General features: G+C 43.5%; 1 protein-coding gene across 1 annotated transcript in view; it reads left to right on the top strand.

The window, feature by feature from the left end:
- The first annotated feature begins 9,378 nt into the window (after positions 1-9,378).
- The window catches only part of LOC109898892 (PDZ domain-containing protein 7-like), a 46,532-nt gene continuing 33,541 nt past the window's right edge, over positions 9,379-22,369 (top strand). Inside the window, exons 1-7 of the mRNA XM_031835481.1 lie at positions 9,379-10,088; positions 10,306-10,443; positions 12,208-12,382; positions 15,307-15,483; positions 15,815-15,962; positions 17,676-17,736; positions 20,762-21,277. Coding sequence (XP_031691341.1) covers positions 9,854-10,088; positions 10,306-10,443; positions 12,208-12,382; positions 15,307-15,483; positions 15,815-15,962; positions 17,676-17,736; positions 20,762-21,277 — 1,450 coding nt within the window. The 5' untranslated portion in view covers positions 9,379-9,853. The remainder of the gene's footprint in view (positions 10,089-10,305; positions 10,444-12,207; positions 12,383-15,306; positions 15,484-15,814; positions 15,963-17,675; positions 17,737-20,761; positions 21,278-22,369) is intronic.

The following is a 22,369-nucleotide window of genomic DNA, read 5'->3' as shown; positions in this document are numbered from 1 at the left end:
TAGATGGTATTGAGTGCAGTATATACAGTGCCTTGCGAAAGTATTCGGCCCCCTTGAACTTTGCGACCTTTTGCCACATTTCAGGCTTCAAACATAAAGATATAAAACTGTATTTTTTTGTAAAGAACCAATAACAAGTGGGACACAATCATGAAGTGGAACGACATTTATTGGATATTTCAAACTTTTTTAACAAATCAAAAACTGAAAAATTGGGCGTGCAAAATTATTCAGCCCCTTTACTTTCAGTGCAGCAAACTCTCTCCAGAAGTTCAGTGAGGATCTCTGAATGATCCAATGTTGACCTAAATGACTAATGATGATAAATACAATCCACCTGTGTGTAATCAAGTCTCCGTATAAATGCACCTGCACTGTGATAGTCTCAGAGGTCCGTTAAAAGCGCAGAGAGCATCATGAAGAACAAGGAACACACCAGGCAGGTCCGAGATACTGCTGTGAAGAAGTTTAAAGCCGGATTTGGATACAAAAAGAATTCCCAAGCTTTAAACATCCCAAAGAGCACTGTGCAAGCGATAATATTGAAATGGAAGGAGTATCAGACCACTGCAAATCTACCAAGACCTGGCCGTCCCTCTGAACTTTCAGCTCATACAAGGAGAAGACTGATCAGAGATGCAGCCAAGAGGCCCATGATCACTCTGGATGAACTGCAGAGATCTACAGCTGAGGTGGGAGACTCTGTCCATAGGACAACAATCAGTCGTATATTGCACAAATCTGGCCTTTATGGAAGAGTGGCAAGAAGAAAGCCATTTCTTAAAGATATCCATAAAAAGTGTCGTTTAAAGTTTGCCACAAGCCACCTGGGAGACACACCAAACATGTGGAAGAAGGTGCTCTGGTCAGATGAAACCAAAATTGAACTTTTTGGCAACAATGCAAAACGTTATGTTTGGCTTAAAAGCAACACAGCTCATCACCCTGAACACAACATCCCCACTGTCAAACATGGTGGTGGCAGCATCATGGTTTGGGCCTGCTTTTCTTCAGCAGGGACAGGGAAGATGGTTAAAATTGATGGGAAGATGGATGGAGCCAAATACAGGACCATTCTGGAAGAAAACCTGATGGAGTCTGCAAAAGACCTGAGACTGGGACAGAGATTTGTCTTCCAACAAGACAATGATCCAAAACATAAAGCAAAATCTACAATGGAATGGTTCAAAAATAAACATATCCAGGTGTTAGAATGGCCAAGTCAAAGTCCAGACCTGAATCCAATCGGGAATCTGTGGAAAGAACTGAAAACTCCATCCAACCTCACTGAGCTCGAGCTGTTTTGCAAGGAGGAATGGGAAAAAATGTCAGTCTCTCGATGTGCAAAACTGATAGAGACATACCCCAAGCAACTTACAGCTGTAATCGCAGCAAAAGGTGGCACTACAAAGTATTAACTTAGGGGGGCTGAATAATTTTGCACGCCCAATTTTTCAGTTTTTGATTTGTTAAAAAAGTTTGAAATATCCAATAAATGTCGTTCCACTTCATGATTGTGTCCCACTTGTTGTTGATTCTTCACAAAAAAATACAGTTTTATATCTTTATGTTTGAAGCCTGAAATGTGGCAAAAGGTCGCAAAGTTCAAGGGGGCCGAATACTTTCGCAAGGCACTGTAATTCATCCGAGGAGCATCAATCACTCTAGGAATATTTTTCATCTCTACCTCATCGACTTCCCACAAAGGTCCTTCTTTGGTATAATGGTGTGTGTTCGCAATCATTTATATGTGCATTCCGCCAGCTACTGTGCGAATGGCTAATAATTACTCCCGCATTATTATTGTAATGACCTGACTAGATCATAGAGGAACAATTGTCCAGACTGAGGCTTGAAGTTTACGAATTGACGTTTTATTAACCCAACTTTACACAGGCTACTGTTTGGCCGTAGCCCACGCCAAATAAATGAAAGACAACCCACAAGCCATCCGTGACCTTCTCTTGTCAAGGCCAGACGTAAGAGAGAGAACAATGGCTAAACCTGGTCTTAACTTCCAATGCTCCATCCCCCTGCCCAACCCCCCTCCACGCCACTCCGCCAACCGCCAGGATGCTCGGCATCAGAACATTCCAGGCATTCCTGTGATTGGCAGATAGCAGGTTGATTGGCATGTTGGACCCCGCGAACACTGGTAAATACAACACATCCCACTAATAGCCTAACACATAACACACAGCTTGTCTGTGCGGGTCGCTATATTCTTTTAAAATTAAAATTCCCACAACGTTAGCCCATTTTGTTCCATTGTTGGACTTCACTGTTGTAAACTCATCTTTCTCACTAACTGTACTTTACGCGCTTTCAGCTTCAAACAACACTTCAGCTTCTGCCATCTCAACCTCCGTCTGTAAGCTGGCTCCCCTGCAAAATATCCTCACGATGACCTCTGATAGTGCCGCACCGGTTGATGTACACAGTCCCAGTTGATCTATCCCCAGGGGTACGTGCAATGCCGTCGGGGATACTCAAAATAAAAAATGTGATATATATTTTTCTCGCCTAACTAGCCTCGTTTCACTGCCAAAAATAAAACAAAACCACCTAGTGTTCAGCGAAATAACAACACAATGTCAAATACATGCAGCCCAGTCAAATAATTAACATCCAATCACATTAACCATTAATCTCTCGCGGGAATTCCACTAACGGTCAGTATGTAGCCAAACGTAGCTGCTGCTCATTCCATTTGCTTGAAAATGTATAAATGGTCAAAAAGAAAGCAAGGCCCCCGTCCATAGAGACTCATACCAGCTCTACTGGTAGTACTGCTACTACCAGCAGTACTACACCTGCACCTGTCGATGACACAAGTTGTTCTGCTTCCACGAGCACTTCCAATGCTAGCATCAGTAATTCTACATTTACTGTTAGGCCAGCTAGCATGGACACTGACAGTTGTGAATCTGATGCAGCCGACGAGCTACTGCCCCCTTACCTGGGAAAGCCCCGAACAACAGACAGGGACGTTGGACCATTGAAGAGGCGCAAATATGATGAGAACTACATTGATTTGGGGTTCACTTATATTGGGAGTAGTGCCTTACCTCAGCCAGTGTGTCATATGTGCAAAAGTACTACCTCACTGAAACCTCCATTCTTGCACAGACATTTAGAAACAAAATATGGCAATTTGAAAAATAAGCCACTGGAGTTTTTGTGAGCGAGTAGTAAGACATGTATAAAAGCAACAGATACCATTAATAAGAAGGGGCTAGAAGCGTCTTATATGGTGAGCTACCGAGTGGCTAGGACAGGCAAGTCCCATGGCACTGTGGAAGACTTAATTCTTCCTGCAGCTGCGGATATGGCTGGGACAATGCTGGGGGAAAAGGCCAAAAACTCTACAGACAATGACTTCATCAAACAACACTGTTTCACAACGCATCAGTGACATTGCAGATGTTTTGGAACAATTACTGCTCCGCATACAAGCCAGTGAATTCTATGCGTTACAGCTGGATGAGTCAACAGACGTGGTGGCCAGGCCCAGCTCCTGGTACATGTCCGTTACGTTTATGTGGGGTCAATTAAAGAAGACATCCTCTTCTGCAAACCACTGGAAACCAGGACAACAGGAGAATACATTTTTTAAGTACTGGACAGCTTTGTGACATTAAATGGACATTGGTGGTCAAGATGTGTTGGTATCTGTGCTGATGGCGCAAAAGCCATGATAGGGAGACATAGTGGAGTGATAAAGTGCGTGCAAGCAGTTGCTCCTGACGCCACTTGGGTACACTGCAGCATCCACGGAGAGGCTCTTGCTGCCAAATGTATGCCTGACAGCTTGAAAGACGTTTTGGACACTACAGTGAAAATGGTTAACTTTGTTAAAGCAAGGCCCCTGTATTTTCTTCACTATGCAATGATATGGACAGCGACCATGTAACACTTTTACAACATACAGAAGTGCGCTGGTTATCAAGGGGCAAAGTATTGACATGTTTTTTTTTTTAAATTGATTGATGAGCTTAAAGTTTCCTTTACTGACCATCATTTTCTCTTGTCTGACCGCCTGCATGATGACGAGTTTCTCACACGACTGGCCTATCTGGGTGATGTTTTTTCTCGCCTGAATGATCTGAATCTAGGATTACAGGGACTCTCCGCAACTATATTCAATGTGTGGGACAAAATTGAGGCTATGATTAAGAAGTTGGAGCTCTTCTCTGTCTGCATTAACAAGCGGTTCTGTGAAAATGTAATTTAATCAGAAGCCACTGCCAGGTTTCTGGATCGGGCTGCAGTCAGAGTATCCTGCCTTGGCAAATTACGCTGTTAAAACACTGATGCCCTTTGCAACCACATACCTATGTGAGAATGGATTCTTGGCCCTCACTAGCATGACAACTAAATATAGGCACAGACTGTGTGTGGAAAAAGACTGAGACTCTCTCCAATACAACCCAACATTGCAGAGTTATGTGCATCCTTTCAAGCACAGTCTTCTCGTTAACCTGTGGTGAGTTATTCACAATTTTTTGATGAACAAATACGTTTTTATACAGTTGAAGTCAGAAGTTTACATACACTTAGGTTGGAGTCATTTAAACTTGTTTTTCAATCACTCCACTAATTTCTTGTTAACAATCTATAGCTTTGGCAAGTCGGTTAGGACATCTACTTTGTGCATGACACAAGTCATTATTCCAACAATTGTGTACAGACAGATTATTTCACTTATAATTCACTGTATCACAATTCCAGTGGGTCAGAAGTTTACATACACTAAGTTGACTGTGCCTTTAAACAGCTTGAAAAATTCCAGAAAATGAGGTCATGGCTTTAGAAGGTTCTGATAGACATAATTTGAGTCAATTGGATGTGTACCTGTGGTTGTATTTCAAGGCCTACCTTCAAACTCAGTGCCTCTTTGCTTGACATCAAAAGAAAAATCTAAAGAAATCAGCTAAAACCTCAGAAAATAAATTGTAGACTGCCACAAGTCTGGTTCATCCTTGGGAGCAATTTCCAAACGTCTGAAGGTACCATGTTTATCTGTACAAACAATAGTACGCAAGTATAAAGACCATGGGACCATGCAGCCGTCATACCGCTCAAGAAGGAGACGCGCTCTGTCTCCTAGAGATGAACAGACTTTGGTGCGAAAAGTGGAAATCAATCGCAGAACAACAGCAAAGGACCTTGTGAAGATGCTGGAGGGAACAGGTACAAACGTATCTATTTGCACAGTAAAACAAACCCTATATCGACATAACCTGAAAGGCCACTCAGCAAGGAAGAAGCCACTGCTCCAAAACCGCCATAAAAAAGCCAGACGACGGTTTGCAACTGCACATGTGGACAAAGATCGTACTTTTTGGAGAAATGTCCTCTGGTCTGATGAAACAGAAATTGAACTGTTTGGCCATAATGACCATCATTATGTTAGGAGGAAAAAGGGAGATGCCTGCAAGCCGAAGAACACCATCCCAACCGTGAAGCACAGGGATGGCAGCATCATGTTGTGGGGGTGCTTTCCTGAAGGAGGGACTGATGCACTTCACAAAATAGACAACATCATGAGGATGGAAAATGATGTGGATATATTGAAGCAACATCTCAAGACATCAGGAAGTTAAAGCTTGGTCGCAAATGGGTCTTCCAAATGGACAATGACCCCTATCATACTTCCAAAGTTGTGGCAAAATTACTTAAGGACAACAAAGTCAATGTATTGGAGTGGCCATCACAAAATCCTGACCTCAACCCTACAGAAAATTAGTGGGCAGAACTGAAAAAGCGTGTGTGAGCAAGGAGGCCTACAAACCTGACTCAGTTACACCAGCTCTGTCAGGAGGAATAGGCCAAAATTCACCCAACTTATTGTGGGAAGCTTGTGGAAGGCTACCCAAAACATTTGACCCAAGTTAAATAATTTAAAGGCAATGTTACCAAATATTAATTGAGTGTATGTAAACTTCTGACCCACTGGGAATGTGATGAAAGAAATAAAAGCTGAAATAAATCATTCTCTCTACTATTATTCTGATATTTCACATTCCTAAAATAAAGTGCTGATACTATAAAATACTATAAAACTGCACAGCGTATGTGATCAGAACTAGATTAAGCATACGACACAATTAAACAGACCAATAACAGCAATGAAACAAACATACCAAAACAAGAGAAACAGGGATTTTTTACTTGGATTAAATGTCAGGAATAGTGAAAAACTGAGTTTAAATGTAGTTGGCTAACGTGGCTGTAAACCTCCGACTTCAACTGTATATGTAAGATGGCTAAATAAAGAGCATAATTATTGATGATTATTATTATTATATTATTATTATTTGTGCCCTGGTCCTATACGAGCTCTTTGTCACTTCCCACGAGCTGTATTGTGACAAAAACTTACACTCATTCTTATGTTTAATTAATGTATCGTATAGTGTGTGTGTGTGTGTGTGATGTCATAGGATTGACCTGGATAATTAAATACATTTTTGGGACATAAATCATTTAAATGTTTTTCTATTGAAAAGTCTATCATAGTTGGTGCTATGATATGACCTTCATCAAGCCTTCAAATGTTTGTGTCCCTCAACTTTAAGGCATAGTTTGGGATTTTGACGTCAGATGAACTTGTGGATTCCATTTTTATGTATCTTTGCCCAGTATAAAGAAAGTTGCACACAGATAAACAAAAAGGGTATCCACGAGTTCACTTGACCCTGGGGAAGTTGTTAATGGGCCTCATTGTCAAAATCCCAAACTATCCCTTTAAGGTGAAAACAGTCTTTCCCCGCCACAGCCCAACTTTGCATGAACAACCCAGTGGAAACTAACTCTGACTCACCACAGTGATCCTGTGACTCACCAGTGGTCCTTGCCCAACATTTTGGGTGACAGCTTGAACTGAGACAAGTCTTGAGAGAGGGAAGTATAAGAAATATGTTATGCATCACAATGTGTGTGTGTGGGGGTGGGTGGGTGGGTGCAGCAGCACCATGTGCTAATAGATATGATTGATTGACAATTTATTTAACAAGTTAACAGAAGATGCTTTCATTCATAACTGAGTTTATAAAATTCATGATAAACTGGGTGGTTCAAGCCCTGAATGCTGATTGGCTGACAGCTGTGGTATATCAGACCGTATAACACGGGTATGACAACATCTATTTTTACTGCTCTAATTGCCAGTTTATAATAGCAATAAGGCACCTTGGGGGTTTGTGGTATATGGCTAATATACCACGGCTAAGGGCGCTGTATCCAGGCGCTTAAGAACATCCCTTAGCCGTGGTATATTGCCTTATTGCTTAATTATAAACTGGGTGGTTCAGGCCCTGAATGCTGATTGGCACCCCCTCGTGACTTATTGCTTAAGTAGACTACTAGCCTACATTTCCTTCATTATCAGGGATCATATACCACTGTCATGAGATGGAATTACTCAGACAGACGATGGCAGTATAACACCAATACAAGATAATAATATATTCTACCTCTGACACCAAGGAGCAGTAGCCATGTAATCTAGTCAATTACAATAAGTATGTTATCTTATTAATTATCTCCTTAAAGTGTCAATCAGCAGTTAAGACAATAATAAAGCGTACTCCACACTCCTGTTTGTTATGGATGCAAAGACGGGCCATCCTTGATATTAACATTTTAGTTTTAACCGTGTTTTGAAGCTATATAGTGTTTTTTTTACATTAACTTTGTTTCTAAACATTGGAGTGAAATAACTTATATTTTGGGTTCTGATGGGGTACGACAATTTAACTGAGCTCATGAGTCATTTATAAGTTTTCCTCTTCAAGAATCATTCATTCATAAGTCCCAAAACGTATGAAGCAACTGCAGATTGCCCCTTTCACGAAGCAGGTGAACAGCAATTATGTGACTTTAGTAGTTTCAGTTTGTTAAAGTCTCTCTAAGATCTAAAAGCACAGGGAGTTTTTTCTTAGTAGCCTAACTAAGTTATTCTAGATAGTTAGTTAGTTACTGTGTGAATCAAACAGCTTGTGTGTTTAGTGACTAAAGCAACCTCAATATTTTTTTTAATTCTTTGCTACTTTGCGAGCCTTATAATTTAAGCACGGGCATAGACACCTGGCTACGTGTTACAGTGTAAGGATTAATTAATACCCAAGACAATTGGCACTGTCCAGAGCAAATGAGATGGCACTAATGTGACTTAAGCCATCCGCAGGTGTCCAATGGTATGGGAGAGGGGCGGGCTCATGCATGTCTATCTGTGTTAGTCACAGGTGAGGTCACAGAGCACAACATGGTTACAGGTAATGTTATTGTTAAACTTAGCTGAATAGTTTGCATGCATGTGTTGATGGGGAGTGTGTGTGTGTGTTTAACTTTAGAAAACTGTTTAGGTAGGCTATTATTATTTATTTAACAAAGAACCAGTTTGATACCGAGCCAAAATTGTTATCTTTTGTGTGCCTCTGTTGCATCTCTTTGACCTGTTAAGGATCCTCTTAGGTCCATGTTAAGTATCCGTGAGCCTAATTATAAAGTGGTCTTGATATGAATCCCTTTATGGGCTTCATATCGTTCGTCATTGCGCTAATGCTTTATGTGCTGAACTCACCTTTTAAGTTATTCCTATTCTAAAATAACTTTTGACTAAATTGGACTGAATTGTCTACAAACTTCTGAAATACCAAAGCCAATATAAGGTGTCATCGGTACTATTAGAGAGGGGGCTCCTCTTGCAGGGCAGGTATTTAGCCAAGAGTAAAGCTTTAATCGTTTTTTTTTTTTTAGCTTTGTTTCTTTACGTAACCCGTTGCTCGAGCACTGTCCAAGGTGCTGAAGGGGAGCTGCTGAAGTGGTACGCTGCGGGTGAACTCCATTGGGCAAATGCTACAAAGAATTGTGTCTACACAAATTGTGTCTACACAAATTGTATCTACTTAGGTGCAGGACTTATTCTACCTCCACTCATAATGACATTCAAAAGTAGTTGTGTATACTTGAATAAAGCAAATAATCTATACTTGGTGACAGGTTAAGTGTGTCGCAAGTGAGTAGCTTTTTAGAAGGTGAGCAGTGTTTGAGATACCTCGCATTATGAAACCTTACTCCACACTATGTCACCTTTATCTTTTTAATAAAACATGAATGTTTTCGGGGCTGTTGATATCCGACTACGTCCCGTGGGAAATCATGGAAGTTTTTTTCACAGAGCGGTGCCCGACGACGTCTCGCTTCATAGATGGGTGAGCGGTGCGCTGGGACAGCATGGCCGAGGAGAATGGACTCAAAGGCCACTGTGGCAGACATCTTGGCCCCGGCCGCTGGACCGGAGGAAGTGGACGACCCAGTTGGAATGGCAAAAGAAGGACATCTTTCTGGATTAAAAGTGACTGGTCTTGAATGGTGACCGCCATGGATGTGCCCCGAAGTTCATTAACAGACAGCTCATTTTGATGTCTACAAACAAGCCTAAGGATGCACTTAAGGATACAAATATTGGACTATTTCAGTCCCATAACTGTGCCTGGATGAAATACTTTGGGAGTGAGGGGACTTAACTCTTGATTGATTGCAACCTGACTAGTTGCCATAATTTATTAATCTCCTTTAACAAATGGACTCAATTTTATGATTTAGTTTTTTATGTCTCTACTAGCCTAATGTGGCGTTTGGACTTTTCTGCATTGGACTTCACTATTGACAAGCAGTAATGGATGGATTGTTTTTACTTGTTCCCTCCCTTGTTTAACTCTTGATTGATTGATCCAGCCAAACCACCCACCAACTCACTCCCCTCTACCTCTCCTCCCGTCCCCTCTGCATCTCCAGGCGAGTCCCTGGTGTGGATGAGTGTGGGAGGGGGAGTAGGCCTCTCGCCATGGCTCACTCCTCTGACTACCACAACCATAGTGAAATGACCAACGGGCGAGGACATCCTCTCCCCCACCCTCATAATGGGGGAGGCTACCCTCACCCCCACAATGGGGGCCATGGGGGCCAGGCTGGGGGATCCCACTCGACAAACCGCTACATGCAGAAGAAGCATCACCGCCACAGGGGAGGCAGGTCCTCACCCATGGGCAGAGTCATCCTCATCAACTCTCCTGTCGATGGTGATAATTTTACTGTGTCTACTCCCCCTCCCACAGTAACTCAGTGTTGTATGAACTCTTAAGTCCACAAAACTAAAGCCTGCTGAGCTAAAGATCCTTCATTAGTTCAGGACAATTATACATTTTTACTCCCATATTTCTGCTGTATCCAAATTGTTGTCAATACAGTGTTTCTACTGCATTGGATCTCAGAGTGCCTGTTCCCTCTTGTGTACAGGTGGGGATGACTGTGAAGACCTCCACACAGTGACAGTAGATAAGAGTGCAGACGGCCGTCTGGGATTCAGTGTTAGAGGTGGTTCAGAACACGGACTCAGCATCTTCGTCAGCAAGATAGAGGATGACAGCTCTGCAGGTAGGTCCTATAACAGAGGGAGGGAGGTGTGTGTGTTGACCCCATAATGACCCCTGTTTGTTTTTACGAGTGTGTTTGTGTGAGTATGCGTTTGTGGGCTTGCGTGTGTGCATGTGCATTTTTTTGTGTGTGTTTGGGTTCCTACAGTTGAAGTCGGAAGTTTACATACACGTTAGCCAAGTACATTTAAACTCAGTTTTTCACAATTCCTGACATTTAATCCAAGTAAAAAATTCCCTGTCTTAGGATCACCACTTTATTTTAGGAATGTGAAATGTCAGAATAATAGTAGAGAGAATGATTTATTTCACCTTTTATTTCTTTCATCACATTCCCAGTGGGTCAGAAGTTTACATACACTTGCTTAGTCTTTGGTAACATTGCCGTTAAATTGTTTAATTTGGGTCAAACGTTTCGGGTAGCCTTCCACAAGCTTCCCACAATAAGTTGGGTGGATTTTGGCCCATTCCTCCTGACAGAGCTGGTGCAACTGTGTCAGGTTTGTAGGCCTCCTTGCTCGCACATGCCTTTTCAGTTCTGCACACAAATGTTCTATGGGATTGAGGTCAGGGCTTTTTGTGATGGCCACTCCAATACCTTGACTTTGTTGTACTTAAGCCATTTTGCCACAACTTTGGAAGTGTGCTTGGGGTCATTGTCCATTTGGAAGACCCATTTGCAACCAAGCTTTAACTTCCTGATTATGTCTTGAGATGTTGCTTCAATATATCCACATAATTTTCCTTCTTCATGATGCCCACTATTTTATGAAGTGCACCACTCTCTCCTTCAGGAAAGCACCCCCACAACATGATGCTGCCACCCCCGTGCTTCACGTTTGGGATGGTGTTCTTCGGCTTGCAAGATTCCCCCTTTTTCCTCCGAACATAACGATGTTCTATTTTTGTTTCATCAGACCAGAGGACATTTCTCCAAAAAGTACGATCTTTGTGTACATGTGCAGTTGCAAACCGTAGTCTGGCTTTTGTATGGTGGTTTTGGAGCAGTGGCTTCTTCCTTGCTGAGCGGCCTTTCAGGTTATGTCGATATAGGACTCATTTTTACTGTGAATATAGATACGTTTATACCTGTTTCCTCCAGCATCTTCACAAGGTCCTTTGCTGTTGTTCTGGAATTGATTGGCACTTTTCGTACCAAAGTACATTCATCTCTAGGAGACAGAACGCGTCTCATTCCTAAGCGGTATGACGGCTCCGTGGTCCCATGGTGTTTATACTTGCGTACTATTGTTTGTACAGATGAACGTGGTGCTTTCAGGCGTTTAGAAATTGCTCACAAGGATGAACCAGACTTGTGGCGGTCTACAGTTTTCTGAGGTTTTGGCTGATTTCTTTTGATTTTCCCATCCCATGATGTCAAGCAAAGAGGCACTGAGTTTGAAGGTAGGCCTTGAAGGTAAGCCACAGGTACACCTCCAATTGACTCAAATGATGTCAATTAGCCTATCAAAAGCTTCTAAAGCCAGCTTCTAAAGCCATGACATAACTGGAATTGTGATACAGTCTGTAAATAATTGTTGGGAAAATTACTTGTGTCATGCACAAAGTAGATGTCCTCACCGACTTGCCAAAACTATAGTTTGTTAACAAGAAATTTGTGGAGTGGTGGAAAAACAAGTTTTAATGACTCCAGCCCAAGTGTATGTAAACTTCCGACCTCAACTGTATGTGTGCGTGTGTATACATGTGTCTACTGTATGCGTCAGTCAGCCTGTGCTTAAATCCCTTCGTCTCTCCCCCCCAGAGCAGGCAGGTCTCTGTGTAGGGGACAAGCTGGTGGAGGTGAATGGTATCAGCCTGGAAAGCATCACTATGAGCAGTGCTGTGAAGGTCCTGACGGGGAACAACAGGCTGAGGATGGTTGTGAGACGTGTGGGGAAAGTCCCTGGTATACGCTACTCCAAGGAGAAGACTACATGGTGAGAGGGCCTAGTGTAGTGTACGGTACTGTACACTCTTAGAAAAAAATACGATATCTAGAGCCTAAAAATGTTCTTCAACTGTCCCCATAGCAGAAGCCTTTGAAGAACCATTTCTGATTCCAGGTAGAACATCTTTGGTTCCAGGTAGAACCCTTTTGGGTACCAGGTAGAACCCTTTCCACAGAGGGTTCTACATGGAATCAAAAAGAGTTCTACCTGGAACCAAAAAGGGTTGTTTTATTGGGACAGCCGAAGACCCCTTCTGGAACCCTTTTTTCTAAGAGTGTACTAAACTGTTATATTACGTCACGTCATGTACTGCGCTGTACTGTTGTTATGTGATGTAGTTGGTCAGTTCCTAATGTAATGGTTAGTTGAGACAGGGACACATGTGTAAATGAGTGTAGTTGTTAATCAGCAATCAAGTTCAAGTGCAACCTGACTAGTTCAAGCCACCTGAAGCACTGGAGTGGAGTGAGCGAAGTATGGGTAATGAGACAGGCTGGTATCATCGACTAGACTTAACATTGTAAACCAAATTAGTATGATATGTTATGTTTGATATAGTTACATAAGACAGAAAGTTACTTAAGGAAAAAACTAAAAGAGGGTGGTTGGTTGGGGTAAACACGAATGTCTAGCATCCCAAACGTTGAGTGTTCAATCTCATTATGGACAACTTTAGCATGTTAGCTAACCCTTCCCCAAACCCTAACCTTAACCCCTAACCTAGCTAACATTAGCCACAAAATTGGAATTCGCAACATATCACACGAAATGGATGATGGACATCCATACATCCACATATAAATGCATGCATGAACCATACCAAAAGTTACATGTCATACTAATTTGAGTGTCCCAGGCTTTCATGTACTATGCTACGTCTACCCCTGAGTCCAGGTTTCAGGCAGGAGACTACTTGATGCATATGATCAGTACAACAACAACACTATACAGAGCACAGGAGGTTGGAGGTACCTTAATTGGGGAGAACGGGCTCGTTGTAATGGCTGGAGCGGAATTAGTGAAATTGTATCAGATGCATCAAACACATAGTTTCCATTTGTTTGATTCCATTCTATTCGCTCTGTTCTAGCCATTATTATGAGCCGTCCTTCCTCAGCAGCCTCCACTGTTACATAGTTAGTGTCACATGGTTCCATATAATATGTATCTGGTTTTGTGATACTGAGTGTATCGTATGCATCAACAGTGTGTTAAATGCATCACGATCCTTATGAAATTGATCCCATTAGGCTTATGGTTTGTGAATTCTTTATAAGTATTACATTTTTCATAGTGTCTCATCAATAGAACAGCTAGTATTATATCTCTATGGTCACATCAGTATGATGCATCACCACTAGGTTATCTTGCTGCTGAGGGATCTTGGTTTCATGGTGCACGGCTAGATGGATTTCCTCTATGACTATGGCTATTTGACTAATTGATAGGAAGGCCAGAACTCACTGGGGAATGGGGCTGCTGTTGTATGTGAGGAGGGAGGTGTAGTATGTCAAATTAAATCTAATTTGAGGGTGGGGGGGCAATGCAAATAGTCTGGGTAGCCATTTGATTAGATTTATTTTATTTACCTTTATTTAACTAGGCAAGTCAGTTAAGAACCAATTCTTCTTTTCAATGACAGCCTACGAACAGTGGGTTAACTGCCTGTTCAGGGGCAGAACAACAGATTTGTACCTTGTCAGTGGGGATTTGAACTTGCAACCTTCCAGTTACTAGTCCAACGCTCTAACCACTAGGCTACCCTGCCGTATGTTCAGGAGTTCAGGATGTTCAGGAGTCTTATGGCTTGGGGGTAGAAGCTGTTCAGAAGCCTCTTGGACCTACACTTGGCGCTCAGGTACCGCTTGCCGTTTGGTAGCAGAGACGACAGTCTATGACTAGGGTGGCTGGTGTCTTTGACAATTTTTAGGGCCTTCCTCTGACACCGCCTGGTAAAGAGGTCCTGGATGGCAGGAAGCTTTGCCCCAGTAATGTACTGGGCCGTACGTACTACCCTCTGTAATGCCTTGCGGTCGGAGGCCGAGCAGTTTCCATATCTGGCAGTGATGCAACCAGCTCTTGATGGTGCAGCTGTAGAACCTTTTGAGGATCTGAGGATCCATGCCAAATCTTTTTTGTCTCCTGTGGGAGATTAGGTTTTATTGTACCCTGTTTACGACTGTATTGGTGTGCTTGGACCATGTTAGTTTGTTGGTGATGTGGACCCCAAGGAACTTGAGACTCTCAACCTGCTCCACTGCAGCCCCATCGATGACAATGGGGGCGTGCTCGGTCCTGTTTTTCCTGCAGTCAACAATCATCTCCTTTGTCTTGATCATGTTGAGGGAGAGGTTGTTGCCCTGGCATCACACGGCCAGGTCTCTGGCCTCCTCCCTATAGGCTGTCTCGTCGTTGTCAGTGATCAGGCCTACCACTGTTGTGTCATTGGCAAACTTAATGATGGTGTTGGAGTCGTGCCTGGCCGTGCAATCATGAGTGAAATGGGAGTACAAGAGGGGACTGTGCACGCAACCCTGAGGGGCTCCTGTGTTGACTATCGGTGTGGCGGTTGTGTTGTTACCTATCCTTACCACATGGGGGCGGCCCAACAGGAAGTCCAAGATCCAGTTGCAGAGGGAGGTGTTTAGTCCCAGGGTCCTTAGCTTATTGATGAGCTTTGAGTGCACTATGGTGTTGAACGCTGACCTGTAGTCAATGAATAGCATTCTCACATAGGTGTTCCTTTTGTCCAGGTGTGAAAGGGCAGTGTGGAGTGCAACAGAGATTGCATCATCTGTGGATCTGCTAGGGCGGTATGCAAATTGGAGTGGGTCTAGTGTATGTACATGTCTGTGTGTGTTTGTATGTACAGTATGTTTATGTACATATCTAGCATGTGTTTGTTTCTGCAGGGTGGATCTGATCCAGAGGCGTATGGTAGTAGAGGAGAGTGGTCGTACTCCTTCAGATGCCAGTTCAGACAGTGTTCTCCGTAGGATGGTTCACCTCTACACAACCTCAGATGACTACTGCCTGGGATTCAACATCAGAGGGGGCAAAGAGTTCGGACTGGGCATCTACGTCTCTAAGTACGTGGTCCTGGGGAAGATACAGGTTGTGAAGGTTTATGTTCCCACTTATCACTAGATTAAACTGCTCAAGTGTACCACACTGTTGCTCTCAACAACAACAAAATACAGTGGAGATACCTTTGTTTGTAACATGTAAATATATTCAGAATTGACTTGTGGGAGACGTGAGCAGCCCTTAATTGAATCTGAACTCTAACTACTGGATGGTAACTATCAGAGAACAATGTTAGAACAACGTTTGAAGCTCAGAGCAATACAAAACATAACTCAAAACAATTGGCCATCTCCACGACACATATTCCTTGACTTCTCTGTGTATTATGATCAGGTTGGACCCTGGGGGTCTGGCGGAGCAGCACGGCATCAAGATGGGCGACCAGATCCTGGCGGCCAATGGGGTGAGCTTTGATGGCATCACCCATAGCAATGCCGTGGAAGTTCTGAAGAGCCACACCCACATCATGCTGACCATCAGGGTGAGAGAGAAGACTCATCTTTGTCTGCGTCCCAAGTGGCACCCTGTTACCTTTATAGTGCACTACCCCTGCTGGGACGCAAACTTTTTCTTCACCTATCCAGTCCTATCAGATCTGTGAAGTGGAGTGAACTAGCTAGGGCAGATGGAAGGGAACATCTTTCTGAAATTAAACACGGCCATTATAAGTGCATCTCAATAGTCTAAAGTTGCCTCCACTCCTTGTCTCCTCTCCATCATATACACTGATACTGTTCTCCTAAATGCATGTACATCAAGGTTGAAAGTGGTACACACTAACCTTTCATATGAAACATGTACTCAATGTTCAATAGGTTATATCCATTTCATACCTAACAGTTGATCACGTGGTGCTCTAAGTACTCTGGCACATTAATGGATGTTGCAGTGCGTTAAACAACACCGGCTCTTCTTGCGCTGGGGAGGGAGACAGCATAGTAAAGCAGACAGCTGGCACCTGGCCCATGCATTCCTCTGTGTTTGTGTGCGTGTACCTGTGTTTGTGTGTGTGTGTGTGTGTGTGTACCTGTGTGTGTGTGTGTGTGTGTGTACCTGTGTGTGTACCTGTGTGTGTGTGTGTGTGTGTGTGCGTGTGTGTGTGTGTGTGTGCGCGCGCGTGTGTGTGTGTGCGTGTGTGTGTGTGTGCACGCCCAGCCCCTCGCATTCCAGTGGGCTCACTTTACTCCTCTCATCTCAGGTTCCGTGCGAGAAAAAACGCCAGAGACGATGTTCATTATTTACAAGGCAGCAAGATCAAGTTATAATCAGCAGAAAGCCTTGTTTTATGTCTCTCCTCTGCCCCGCGCTAAACCCCATTATGGCTCAAAATTACACACATAGGAGCCGGGTTAGTTTGCTAAACGCCCCCCAACACCTTCCCAGACCAAGGCCCATTGTGGAAGCTCTCGGAGGGGGTCCACTGTGACTTCTGCCTGACCTGAATTGGTAGCTTTCCTTTGTGGTCTTAAGTGTAGGGATCTTAGAATTTGTCAAGTGAGACTTGTGTTTGACCTAAAATGGTGCCCTGTTCTCCATGTGGGCCTGTGCTAAGTAGCAGTATGGTGAGAAGGCATAAGCTTCCCTGGAGAGGTGGTGAATCTGGTGAGTGAGTGTCTGCCATCTTGTGTCAGGGCTCCAGTTTTTCCCTAGAGCTGTGTTTCTGTATAATACAGGGTGTGTGTGTGTGTGTGTGTGTGTGTGTGTGTGTGTGTGTGTGTGTGTGTGTGTGTGTGTGTGTGTGTGTGTGTGTGTGTGTGTGTGTGTGTGTGTGTGTGTGTGTGTGTGTGTGTGTGTGTGTGTGTGGAATTGCAGTGAGGTCCGCCAAGTCCCTAAGGGTCACTTGTCCTTGTAGCACCCACACACTTTCATTGAGTGGAAGGAACACATGTGGACACATGTGCCCCAGAGCCAGAAGAAACTTCTGTGAGACTCTGTAAAGGTCATGAAATAGAGGCTAGTCTACTTATATTCTGTCCTCAGAACACCTATCCTAGGGTAAACACATCCAGATATCCACATATAAGGACTGACAACTGAACCTCTGATAAAATATTTATAGAAATGTCGTGTGTGATGATGATGATGAGTATGATGGAGAGAATAAGGTGGAGGATGATGATGATGATAGAGAACGAATATGATTATGATGACGATGATTATGATGATGATGTGATGTTTATCTTCATCCTAACAGGAGGCAGGAAGATACCCTGCATACAAAGAGATGGTGGCTGAATACAGCTGGCTCAGCAAAAGTATGTATCTCTCTTCTTATTATGCTACTCAAACACAGACAATCTTGAATGTATAGTATACTAATGGAAGTACAATGAGCTAATAAGTAATATGAAAGGATTCAAACGTAGAAAATAAAAAATAAGTACATTAAATGCTTGACCTCAATGTTTATTTGAATATTCCATTCATTTCATGAAAGCTTCACCAATTCTAGAATCCCAATCTCCAATTAAGACTCTGCCAGATTCTACATTACATGACATTACATAAAATTACATGACGTGTCAATCTAAAGTAGAGCACCGGCTCATCACATGTACTTTAACTAAATCCCTCTGCGGTATTCATCTCAGTCCCCAGATCTGATCCTCTGCTTTTTGCTTAATATGAGTGGGTCTGAAAATAGCCCCAGATTAGTGCTGTGTGTGCTCAGAGACAGAGTAGTACTCTGGGTTGGGCACGGCATGTTATGACAGGTTGGTGACTGGGTGGATGGATGGGTTGTGTCCCAAATGGCATCCTATTCCCTATTTAGTGCACTTTTGACCAGTGTCTATAGGGCTCTGGTCAAAAGTAGTGCACTACTGTATATAAGAAATAAGGTGCCATTTGGGACATACTCTCGGTGTATTTAGGTTGCTGGGATCTAAGGCTACTGAGTCATTTCTGGCTTTTATATGATTCTTCCTGATGATTCATGTAGTTGAATTGATTCTCTGGATTTACTGTAGTTAAAGCCAATGGGATTAGCAAACACAGCAGTTTGTTGTTTTAAAGTTTTGAAAATCTCTGAAAAAGTGTTATTTTGAAAAAGTTTGGTTACTTTTGGATCCCGTGACGCAGTTAGCCTCAGTTGCTTGTACCGCTACATCTGTCCAGGGATACTGCCAACCAAAAGTTTTAAGAGATGCTTGGCGTGGCGGCTACCCTAGCTACTAACTAGCTCTCAAGCTAGCAAGGTTTCCTTGACAGATTGAACACACACAGTTATCCCTTGTGGCTGGGACAGCAGATTGTCCCAGGCTTGTGGCTGTCTGAATCCCTGCTGTTTGCTGCTGTTTAAATCTTCCCTGCGAACTGCCCTGTCTTCTGGAACTGCATGGAGTACCAGCATTGGCATGCAATCCTACCATGGCATCCAAAGCTAAAGGTGGGAGTCATGGAGGGGACAGTATTTCTATATCACAGGTGAAGGATCTTTTAAACAATCAAAAAGAGTTTGTTGCAAGCAGTTGTTACAACAATAGGAAAATAGCTTCAAGAGCTTTGTCCAAATACTGATAGACTCATCTAACAAAAGAATAGACGATCTGATCAGAGAGGTCCAGGACCTTCAAGAATTGTTTGCAAGGAGAGGATGTCCTGAAAGAAACCTGCAGCAAGATGACAAAAAACTGTAAATCCTCTCGCTGACATCAGCACTCTCTGTGAATCATTACTAACAACGCCTGGAAAAAACAAATATCTAAAGGGACAATCCAGGAGGAATAACATTGTTGTGAATGACATACCAGCATCTTCACATGAGAGCTTGACCGAGTCTGAGGAGAACACAAAAAAAATTATCACTGAAAAGCTGCCGATGGATCATACGAAGTTTGAGGTGGAACACGCCCACCGGTCTGGAAAACATGTAACCAGCCTAGGTGACAGACTGAGGTCGATAGCGGTCAAGTTCCTGAGGTTTAAGGACAAGATGGCTGTTCTGGAGAGAGCCAAGAACTTGAGAGGAACCAACATCATCCTCAACGAGGAACTCTCTGAAGCTATGTGCCAGAGGCGGAAATCAAATCAAATCAAATGTATTTATATAGTCCTTCGTACATCCGCTGATATCTCAAAGTGCTGTACAGAAACCCAGCCTAAAACCCCAAACAGCAAGCAATGCAGGTGTAGAAGCACGGTGGCTAGGAAAAACTCCCTAGAAAGGCCAAAACCTAGGAAGAAACCTAGAGAGGAACCAGGCTATGTGGGGTGGCCAGTCCTCTTCTGGCTGTGCCGGGTGGAGATTATAACAGAACATGGCCAAGATGTTCAAATGTTCATAAATGACCAGCATGGTCGTATAATAATAAGGCAGAACAGTTGAAACTGGAGCAGCAGCACGGTCAGATGGACTGGGGACAGCAAGGAGTCATCATGTCAGGTAGTCCTGGGGCATGGTCCTAGGGCTCAGGTCCTCCGAGAGAGAGAAAAAAAGAGAGAATTAGAGAGAGCATATGTGGGGTGGCCAGTCCTCTTCTGGCTGTGCCGGGTGGAGATTATAACAGAACATGGCCAAGATGTTCAAATGTTCATAAATGATCAGCATGTTCGAATAATAAGAAGGCAGAACAGTTGAAACTGGAGCAGCAGCACGGCCAGGTGGACAGCAAGGAGTCATCATGTCAGGTAATCCTGGGGCATGGTCCTAGGGCTCAGGTCCTCAGAGAGAGAGAAGGAGAGAATTAGAGAACGCACACTTAGATTCACACAGGACACCGAATAGGACAGGAGAAGTACTCCAGATATAACAAACTGACCCTAGCCCCCCGACACATAAACTACTGCAGCATAAATACTGGAGGCTGAGACAGGAGGGGTCAGGAGACCCACACATGTTTTTTTGTGGATCCCAGGAAGAGTAGCTGCTGCTTCTGCAAAAGCTTATGGGGATCCAAATAAACAAATAAACAAACAGTGAGCTCAGCCAGATGTCAGTCTGTACCAACTACAAAGACTTTATGATCGTGTGAAAAATGTGTGTTATGTATACGGCTCGTGGACTGTGGGATGGGAACTAGAGTTGGATGATTTGAGGACACACTATAAAACTGAGGAAAACATGACTTCATTCTGATTACACAATAAACTATGATTTCAACGCCACTTATGAGGTTCACTGGTGTTCACTTTCATCAAACTACCAATAAGTGTCTTTAACATAAATTTTGCATCATTAGAGAATATTATATTGTGTCCTTTGGTATTGAAACACTACACATTTACTTTTCAAATCTCCAGCTACTGTTTCTAAATGAGTTCCTCTTCTTCCCCATGCAGTGGCCAATGGAGGGCCTCCGTCCTCTTCCCAGGGCTCTGACTCTTACTCCTCGGCCTCCTCCCTGTCTTCCACCCCCCTCAGCTCCCTTAGTGGTCTCTCCCAGGTCCTCTTCCCCCCAGCCTTTGGCTCTGACATGGTGGACGTCTGCATCTCCACTGAGGACCGCTCTCGCCGCACCAGCAACTCTGAACGCACCGCAGAGACCGCCATGCAGACTGACCTACACCCCGCCTTGGACTCTAACGCATCCCCCTTGCCTCATGGAAGGCTGGTTGCCATGGAAACCAGCCGGACACTAGGCGCCACTGTGTTTTTGAAGGACACACCAATTCGGGGGAAAGGAGAGGGTCCTGTGGAAAGGGGAGGGGCTGGAGATGGGGGAAGGGGCAAAAGGGGGATGTTGTCACCAGGGGAACAGGACATGGCGCAGGACTCCCCGAAAACGGCGGTGCTTATGGCCCTGAGCAGACCGAGAAAGCCCATCAGAAGATCCCAGAGCCATATCACAGTTACAGGTGAGGAGCAAAACTATGATCAGTTCATGTAAATAGTTCCCAGTCCACAGCGTGTGATCCGCATGAAATCGAAAGGCCTAAGAGAACAGAGGCCAAAGAATCATAAATGGGAAATACACTGTTTTCAAAGAACAGTTTGTGGTGTGTATCCCTCCCTCCTGTTTTTGATACATGAATAGGCATACCTGTATATCTAATCCTAACCCAGAGCAACTATCTCCTTCGCCACACTAGAGTTACCCAGAGTTCAGTTCAGTGCCTGTGGCTGTGGGTGCCTCTGGGTAACGAGATACGCCCTCTGAGCTTTAGGGAGATCCCCTCTGAGCTGGAGTCTGATGACCTGCACACGACTCCACTGGCCCTCCAGTCACCAGGAAGTCAACGAAAACAACACCTGAAGCCTTTTTCACACTACAGGGCCAACCCGAACCAAACTGTGCTGGTCAGGATATTTTCATTTCACATTGTCCTTTCCAGCATGGTTTCAGAACTATGGTGTTTGCTTATCCAGGCCAGCATTGCGCAGCTCGACTTGGCTCGATAGTGTGAATCAGGCATTACTGTCTGAGGGTGAATTTCAATAGTCTATGCTCTCCTCTCCTTCAACTGCACTGATCTGAAAACAAAGGAAAGGTGAAAGCAAAATAGTGGTGATACCTACAGTAACAGGTATTTGATTTCACCCGATGGTTACTTTATGCAGATGATGGAAAGGACATAAAGAAAGTCACTTCAGACTATTGAGATGCACCCTGAGTCATACCTTTGTTAATGTTATCCAGATGACTGCGGCAGAGGTTTAAAAAATAACAGTGAATGTAACCATCTGTGTACAATACATCAATATTACCGGGTTGTTGCCTACTAGGAATGATTTACTGGAGAGGGCAGAGAATGTGACTGGATGAGAGATGAACAGTCTTTAACCTCTTACTGAAGAGTGTATCATCCACTTTTATTGGCCAGTGTGAGCATAGAACCATGCAAAGTCTAATGAATTATACTTTGAAATAACAAACACATACAATTATTTTTGTAAGTTTTCTCTGTGAACCTCAATCTGGCAAAGGTACATCCACAAGCAAAGCATTT

This window comes from Oncorhynchus kisutch, linkage group LG11 (assembly GCF_002021735.2).
Source record: "Oncorhynchus kisutch isolate 150728-3 linkage group LG11, Okis_V2, whole genome shotgun sequence".
Lineage (NCBI taxonomy): Eukaryota > Metazoa > Chordata > Actinopteri > Salmoniformes > Salmonidae > Oncorhynchus > Oncorhynchus kisutch.
Note: the sequence above shows the minus strand (reverse complement) of the source record. Positions and strands in the feature narration are given on the sequence as shown.